This window comes from Ruditapes philippinarum, unplaced genomic scaffold (assembly GCF_026571515.1).
Source record: "Ruditapes philippinarum isolate M1 unplaced genomic scaffold, ASM2657151v2 ctg14803_1_1_1_1, whole genome shotgun sequence".
Taxonomy (NCBI): Eukaryota; Metazoa; Mollusca; class Bivalvia; order Venerida; family Veneridae; genus Ruditapes; species Ruditapes philippinarum.
This window is the reverse complement of record NW_026855194.1, coordinates 11767-21215: the sequence shown is the minus strand read 5'-3', so window position 1 is coordinate 21215 and position 9449 is coordinate 11767. Positions and strand designations below refer to the sequence as shown.

The 9449-nt window shown below is 31.1% G+C and overlaps 1 protein-coding gene across 1 annotated transcript; it reads left to right on the top strand.

Moving 5' to 3' along the window:
• Nucleotides 1-5427: 5427 nt before the first annotated feature.
• On the top strand, nucleotides 5428-8194 carry LOC132742401 (uncharacterized). Its single transcript, XM_060730816.1, has 5 exons — nucleotides 5428-5524; nucleotides 6729-6789; nucleotides 7216-7260; nucleotides 7587-7734; nucleotides 8030-8194. Exons 2-5 carry the CDS (start codon nucleotides 6735-6737, stop codon nucleotides 8127-8129), a joined length of 348 nt encoding a protein of 115 aa, XP_060586799.1. The 5' UTR covers nucleotides 5428-5524; nucleotides 6729-6734; the 3' UTR covers nucleotides 8130-8194.
• Nucleotides 8195-9449: the final 1255 nt, after the last annotated feature.

Genomic DNA, 9449 nt, shown 5'->3' with positions numbered 1-9449 from the left:
ATGGTTTAACTTCCATTTTTTGTTTTAAATATTATTTTGTTTCTTTTGAGTTTTCGTACATCAAGTAAAAATGCTTTAAAAAAATAAATCTGAGCAATGTAACTATGAGCATGTTTCAATATGAATCGGATGCTTTAAAACAGTTTCATAACTAAATGGATTTTTGTCACAAAAACATATGTCTCCCAAAACTATGCATGGTCACCCATGTGAAGTTTTATTGAAATCCCACCAGTAACTTGACCTGCGAAAGCCGGACGGTATTTTTTTATTTATAACTCTGGCGACTATTATTTGCAGCGAAGCTAAATGTTCTGGTGATGTTCGTGCACAACTAGGGATAGATCTGCTCTCTCCTGTAGAGTTTGGTTGATATTCATCCAGTAGTTTGACCAGTGAAGGGCGGGCAAGATATTTCTGCTTATAGCTCTGGCGTCCATTTTGTGCATCAAAGTGGAATGTGACCGTGATGTCCATAACTTGGGATGGTACTAATTACTCTTGTAAAGTTAAGTTGAAATCCCACATGTACTTTGACCTGTGAAGGATGGACAAGCTAAATGCAAAAGAACGGACAGACAGACAGACGGCGAAGGCAAATACAATACGTCTCCCAAAAATTTTCTTCATATTGTTTTGGTTAAAAAACATGTAATATAATGTTTTTGTGCTATTTTATACTAATTTGAAAATGAATACAGACGGTAAGCTAACATATTCTGAAAAATTCAACATGGTGGCCATCTTGGATTTCGGCAAGCATGTTGGATATGCAAAACCCAGATCAAAGGCTTGAATTAGATAAATATGCAATACCATAATTTTTTTATACAATAGTTTTGACTACAGGTTACAAAACTATATATTAAAAAGTTAAGTGAGATTATAAATTAATCACAGGCTTCTATTTTTTTTAATGTACCTTGTGTGTTTGTTTTGTTTGTTTATATATATGTATGTCTCTGTATGTATGTATGTTTGTATGTATGTATTTATCTGTGTTCAAAATAAACGGGGTTACCATTTAAGGGCCTCAAAAAAATACCATAATTTTAAATTGGTCTTATTTTATACTAAGAGGATATTTTTTTGTTTGAGTGAAATATGGAGTATATTTTCACGAAACATGATAAAATGCCACATATTTTCACGAGCCGGGACGGCGAGTGAAAATATGTGGCATTTTATCATGTTGAGTGAAAATATATACCACATTTCACGAAAAACGAAAAAATAACCTTTTTATTTAATTTCATTATCAAAGAAAAACGATTACACGATACAAACCCTATTGCTTGCTACGCAACTGCATTTGTACAGCGCGCAGTAATATATTATTGCGTCTTGTTTTGCACGCGATATTTGGCGCTACATTGTGACGTCACGTAAACAATTGTTTAAACGTCTGTACAGTGTTAATAACTGAATTAAAGATATTGGTGTTCGGATTAATTTTCTTAGTCAGACAATTTTCTATCATTCTAGATTGTTTTCGAAGCAAAATTCAACAAAAAATTGTTTTGTATTTATCAGATTTTTCAAACAAAATGGCGAAAGAAGTCCCTTAAAATAAATATGAGTTTTAACTTCGCCCACTTTCATATTTATATTTCATATTTATTTTTAAAAAATATGAAATATATTTTACTGATATAGCACCATATTTCATGGGTAAAATTAAATAATGTTCTGTAATGACGGCAACAGCTGAAAACTATTACATTCTGAAAATTTTAATATGGCGGCCATCTTGGATTTTGGCAGTCATCTTGGATTTGCACAACCTGGATCAGAGGCTTGAATATATATAAATGTGTAATATAATAAAGTGGTGCTATTGCATACTGACCTGTAAAGAATACAGGCGGAAAACTTTCAAATTTTGAGAAAAAAAATGGCGGCCATCTTGGATTTTGGCAGCCATTTTGGATTTGCACAACCTGGATCAGAGGCCTGAATATAAATTAATCTGTAATATAATGAACTGATGCTTTTTGATACTATTCTAGGTATGCCTACAGCTGAAATACACAAATATTCTGAAAATTTTATAAATGGCGGCCATTTTGGATTTTGGCGGCCATATTGGATTTTTAAAAAGTGGATCCCAGGCTAAAATAAATTGAAATACTATTTCCTGCCACCATGCCAAGTTTCATGCTTTTCACAAAAGGTGCACAATTCACCCTATTTTATTCACGGATTTCTTGGACTATCTCATTTAACTATGATTGAGATGGGCGTGCATGTTTTCTGTTTCAAGGTTATGGGCTGTACTGCAGCCTGATGGACATATATCATCGTAAATTCGTAATTCATACTCGTTCTTATAAGTATAGTATTGTTCTAAAATAAGAGGATAAATTTCAACAGCATATTTGTAGATTATATGCAGTAAACTCCGCTTATAACGAACTCATTGGGACATTCAAAATCTGTACCTTATATCCGGAATTCCTTGTAAACATATAGCGAATTAGTTCCTTAAATCAGGAGTTTTTATATCGAACAGATTTACAGATAACAAACTGATTTTTTGCCATCGTCCGCCATTTTGAAGAGCATTTGATGAAGAAAAAGTAGTCATTTATTTATTTTTAGACACTATACCCGAGAGCTCACTTTTTGAAATTTGAAAATCCTTTGCTATTTCAGTTTTAGTTTTACTACCTTTCTCAATTTTTCATAAAATATCATATTTTGTTTCTAAACTTAGTGCTTTTCGTTTTCTTTACATGATAAAGAATAAACAAGATTTTCGATTTTTCTCCATTTATATTGAAAATCTTCTATTATTCTTTAAGGGTGACTTTTACTAATGAAATATATAGATTTCTTTTCATTTCAATCATGCGTACTTTGTAGTTTTCAATGGATTATGTTTGCAAGCATGCGTGATTATGTTGGAAACCGATAATAAATCAGTCTTATTAAACTATGATTGGGATGGGCGTGCATGTTTTCTGTTTCAAGAGAATGGGCAGTACTGCAGCCTGATGGACATATTATATCATCGTAAATTCGTAATTCTTACTAGTTCTTATAAGTATAGTATTGTTCTAAAATAAGAGGATAAATTTCAACAGCTTATTTGTAGATTATATACAGAGCCTTTTTTTTAATGTAATATAATTTTTAAAATGATATAGAATTGACAAAAAATGTAATCAAGCGCTAAAACATCATAGTTCATGCCTTTAGCACAAATTATATAAATATAGAACTCATTATTAAAGAATATATTATTTATTTCTATTAATTTTATTACCTCCCTTTAATACAAGACACATGTTCAATCGCAACTTTTCGGCTCTTTCTGTCAGTCTTCGGATAAAGACAGAACAGATGCAGTATTGTTGTCTAAACTAAAAATGTAAACAGCTGTGAGTTGTTGACTAGTTTTTTTACCAATATATCAAGTAAAAATCCGCCTAAAATAAGCAAACGTTCTCTTTTTAACATAGAACTAGGTCAACTCATATTGACAAACGCATGTACATTTTACCTGACCATACGCCGCATGGAATGGAAATTTAGTGTCGCATTGAAGGTTCTAAGATAACCGCCATATGAATACATCTGCGGTTGTTTCTCAATTCAAATTCTAGCATTTCCTGTTTAAATGTTGAATTCTGCTTAAGCCGGTGCTAGGGGGCTTGGACGGTAGTTTGCACTCGACAGTACCGTCGATAAACAGGCTCAATCTAATCGAGCCTACAACATTTTCAATTTTGCCGTTTTGTGTTTTTTTAGGGATTCGTATTTCCTCTATTTTACTACCTTGATTCGCAGTGTTAATATTTCCTATTCATATCGGCTATTATAAATTGATTATAACGCGGTAGATTTTGATTTTGTAAAAAAAGGGGGGGGGGGGAGTAATAGAAAATTAATTTATACAACCAACCAAATGGACCAGACTTGAATTCATTTGATGCTTTTATTTCATTTTCATAACATAATATCATCTAGAAGCATGTTGCTTTATTTGGTCATACTTATATACTATCAATTCTAGATTGTATTGACTGTAATATTAACAGATAGTCTGATAGCATTAGTTTTAGAAATAATAATAATTATAAGAAACTTTTCAAAATATATTTACCTTGCTGGTCGTTCTCGTACCGGACTGTTTAATACATTGCTATAAGAAATAATACTGAACTTGTATTAGCCTGGTAAGTCTGACCTTAGGAGTAATGTTAAAATTTTAATGACCAAATGTAAGTGGGTTTTCTCCAAGCACGTGCATCAATTAGTACAGTAAATCAATAGTAATATTACCAAGTACAAGCATTAAATTATTCATTATTGTCAGTTATTTTAAGTAATAAAATCAAATTTACTTTGGACGTTTGTTAGGAGTGATGGATGATTAAAATTAATGCAGATTTTTGTTAAAGTTTATTAATGATAATAATTGTTAAAATTATTTGTAAAGTGTATCTATACAGTTGTCTCACTTTGTTATTTTCTATGTTGAATTTGCTGACATACTTTACATATTAGCTCCTTATCATTGAGACATTGTTAATTTTAATTATATTGTAACTTGAAACCTATGTGTATAAGATGGAAATAAACTTTTTGTTCTTTTCTTCTAATTCTTCTTAAAAATAACATTACATATAGATGTATTGTTTGATTTTATTCAATCTGTCATACTGCAGTAATTGCATATCTATTTTAATACACACTTATATATTTATCTTCGATAGATTTTCAGTAACTTTCGTAAGATGTAGGCAGTAAGATATGATTTAATTTAATTTGTGACCATGACATGTTTATACTGAGAGTTATAGCACATTCGGGTTAACTATGGTTTTATAATTTCTAAATAGTCTACGTGTTGTAAGATCGACACCGCGTAGGTACTTGTTTTTTTCTTCTTATTTATATATTTTAAACATTACTATAGCTATAATTGCTGTTTATTCCAAACTCTAGCCCATCCCATATATTTAAGATATTAGTGACAATTAAGAAAAACCCAAATTGGTCTAGATTTGGGAACCTTGTGCAAAGTAAATTGTAAAAGGTTTACTGTATAGATACTTTAAGCCACACATGATATCTACTGTGCAACGTAAAACCTTACCAAAACATAAAATATGAGAGAGTAAAGATCAATAAGGGACAACTATTTTACTTTTGATTTGGCTCTCAGTGAAGCTTTAACCGTTGCACTTATAAGGATAAAGCTGTACGGAAACTGAGCAACGGCTTCCCACAATATACATGATTTATAAACCATCTGAAAGGCGCGAAGTGGCTCCGGAAAGAAGCGGATAAAGTTTATAGTAAAGGAATATCATTTCAATGTTACGCGAACTGTTTGCAGGCATAATAAAGTTCAATGTTCAGGACAAGGAGTTATGCCACGTGATTTGAATTACGTATAACTAACTATAGGCGCTTATCATACGACAAATAAAGGTCAATTTAATAAGGTTGTCGCCTTTACAAAAAGTCTGATGAAAACCTCCTGTTCCCATTACGACTTTCGTGACACAACCAGGTAAGACTTAAAAAAAAAACTTACAAAATATTACATTTCAAAAGTAAAATTAATATCTTGAACGTACTAATTTATAACAAATAAACAACAACAAAACAAACAAACAAACAAAAAACATTGATGAACATGATATATTTTTGCAACAGTTTCATTAAAAGGAACTCCTCTGAGGTCCAAATGCCAAAATTTGAAATTCTTACATAGAACAAATAGGGCATTCTAAATAAAAAATATGCAAAAGTTGACAGAAATTTATTTATATACTTTTAACTGACATTTTCAATATTATTGTAAGAATGAAATAAAATGCGTATTTAAAGGATTCGTATTTTCTCTGTAAAACATTATATTTCACTGCAGTGAAACATAGTTTCAGTACTTTTCAATAGTGTCTGCCGAACTACTTTTTGTTCTAATGCAGACATAAAGGGGATTTTTTTTAGAATTGTAAAGTCAAGAGAGAAAAGTATATAATAAAACAGGAAATTTAAGTTTTTTCTATAAATGCGGGTATTTATTTTATGTCATGGTTTGAAAGTTGCCATATTTGACTTTTGCGCTACCGCCTCTCACGAAATATTTATTTTATATAAACTCTGTACTTTTTAGAAAAAAAAACTTGAATTAGAAATTGAAATAGAAAGAAAGAAAAATTAGAGAAAAGAAGAAAATGAATGAAAGAAAGAATAAAAGAAAGGAACAAATCAAGACAGAAAAAAAGAAAGAAAAAAATAAAGAAAGAAAGAAAGAAAAATGAAAGGAATAAAAAAAGAAAGAAAGAAAGAAAGAAAGAAAGAAAGAAAGAAAGAAAGAAAGAAAGAAAGAAAGAAAGAAAGAAAGAAAGAAAAAATTAAAGATAGAAACAAAGAAACAAAGAAAGAAAAAAATAAAGAAAGAAAGAAATATAAAAAATTAAGTTTCACAATGAGTTATATTGATTGTATATCACTCTTAAAATCGTTGTAGCTTAGTTACAAAAAAGCTACTCTATTGTAAATAATAGATTTGATTTTGCAAGGATCTTCTCTGTGAAACATTAATATCAATTTCGACATAATTAATGTATAATATACATTCTGGCTGAAAAAAATATTTTAAAATTATTGATTTACACCGGATAACTCTTTTCTTCTGTTCTGATTGTTTAATCGACTCGTTCATAAACATATTAATATATATTTGTTTTATGTTACCATGACAACAGTACAATATGAAGCTCCTCCTCGTCTGTCTGCTGCTCCCAGCTGTCCTTGCCGCTCCTTCAGGTAAGAAAATAGATCGTCATACATAAAACAACATTTTGAAAACCGATTTTTTCATATATTGGTACAAAATAATTATTTAGATATAAAGGAAAAGCTTTAAAAAATATACCTCTCTCAAAACACTATGTATTTTTCATAATTGCAAAGCCTAGTGCTTAGATAGTTGGTGTATAGCAATAAATAGTAGACCTAGACTAAGTCTATCATGACACTGGAGTGTAAGATGGCCTCGACCTGAGGGTCTATTCTACATTTAGACATATATAGCAAACCCCCTTTCATTTCATATCCTCTGAATTAAAGCACAGATCTCAGAGCATTGTCCAGATAAATTCTATAAAGATTGGTCAAAGGCAATTTAATTAAACCGTTCGAATTTTGGCCAACATGGACCTTCTGTTTGATATTTCCCAATTTTATTTACAGATGAAAGAAGGTTCATAGTGGGCTCATTTCAAGTTGAAAAGCTCTGTAAGTATTAAATAAAGTTATTTTTGTAATATACTTGTATATAATACGGATTTTCTTTCTGTTTGTTGATGATCGTGACATACAGAATACAGTCTAGAAAATACTGCATAATATATAACAAATAATACACAGGTATATAAAAAACATGCCCCCCTCCACCCATGATGTTAACTTGAATGCATCGTTGAATTTCTTTATAGGTCTTCCTCGTCCAATAAAGTTGGAAAGTCGCCATATCACCTCTATTGTGTTGGTGCGACACAAAACCCAACAAAAAGTATATCTTTATCTTTGTTAATTACATAAAAAAATAAATTTTACTTCAGTTGATGTTGAATCCTTGAAATGTGATGTTCAAATCATGCTTGACGCCGTTGGTGACGATCCAACAGAAGTAGCATGCGAAGGTGAATGTCATAATCTATTAGCAGAAGGCAATGTTATGAACTTCGGATGTCCACTAGTGTGCCATGCGTAAGTCTTCCATATAATGTTTTACATCTTTGTTTGTGCTAATAAATAAAGTAAGTTTTATAGTGTAAAAACTTGCTTGGGGTTTTGTTTATTTCAACACAAATTCAAGTTGGTGTTTTCTTTCAATGTGCCGATATGCAATATCAGTTAATTGATTTAAATTTAAAAAATCAAAGTCAGGTGATTAACTTCATGTTGCGAAGATAAAGTGTACATTTATGTATTCCAAACAATTTCCTTTCTCTGGTTCAGTGTGTAGCAATAGAAAATTCTAAATATACATGTATAATTTCAGATTTCAGAACCTTGCCCACTATTTTCACGAGACACCTAAACCCGGACAGCAACACGCACACTGTGGGGGACTTTTACTTTCAACTACCAAGGCTGCATAAATCAAACGATACAAATCAATGATATAAATTCTAAAATAATAAATAAATAAATTCAAGAGATCAAATTACGCTCTTTTCATTTGAAGGAATACAATTTATGTATTTAATATAAAAATACTGAAATTCAGTTACCAGCAATATAGAGAATGGCCAAACTGCGCAGATGAGCATGATAGCCCTTTCTCTTTAATTATTGGTCTCTTTTCCCCAACAGGCCATGGGCCAAACAAAAGTGTTGAACAATCAAGCCAGTTATCTTTACAAGTGAACATTCAAAATAGAATAATAGTTTGTATAAGCAGAAAGTGGTGCCAGACTCTTGCTTAAAGTGCCTTTATAAAACTTGGTCCTGAATCGATTTCTATGGCTCAAATGTCATTTTAGTTGTAGAAATTTGTCAGTCGTAAAACCAGCAATGTGTCAACACGGACCCTATGCCCATACCTAAATGAAATATTACTCTGAATGCAATTGGAGAATCAACATGAAATATAGCAAAGGTTGGCTAAAAACGAATGAAACACAAACATATGAAAGTGATGTACAATTGCTTGTACCTCCATGACCTTTATCCCGGTTATCCAAACTCTGGTCCATGCCAAACACCAGAAATATTTGTGAGTTAGTGAAAATTCTATGACTAAAAAAAGAAGCAATTTATTCTAAGTTTGGTGACCTATCCTAGAGTAAATTGTAAAAGGCCATGCAACTTAAATTGAAATTAGGATAAAACGTTCTCTAACAAAATATTTCATCGCTGGTTCATAGTATGTTTAAAATAAAATACAAGTCTAATAATGCTAAAAATGATGTGAGTTTGAATCATTTCCATAATATGTCCTTTACACGACATGAAAATATTTAAACCTGGAAAAGGTTTGCTTAATAGAATAGATGCGATACAAATGAAAGTTGTGACTTCTAATTTAGTAAAGGAAGGAAATACGAAAGACAATATCCTGTCTAAATAGGGCATAAAAAATCGTGAAGTCGATAAAAAAATACACGTGACTATGGCATCAATTTTATTGTGCTTATATCTTGTAAAAACTTGCAATGATAAGACGCCAATAGTGAATTTCATTTCCTGAGTAATAGGGTTAAGGTGTTATCATTCCTATATTTAAGAAGGGAGAACGTCATGTACTTTCAAATTACTGAGGTAATACTCTCCTTTATGTTGTTTCAACGATATTTTCGTAATCTTTAAGAGATCACATTAATTAATGATATAAATTGAATAAGCTTTAAGTGTTGAAAATTTTGTACTGCTCAAGCCGGTGATAGAGGGTGTGAGGGATGTTGCATTTTATTCATTAT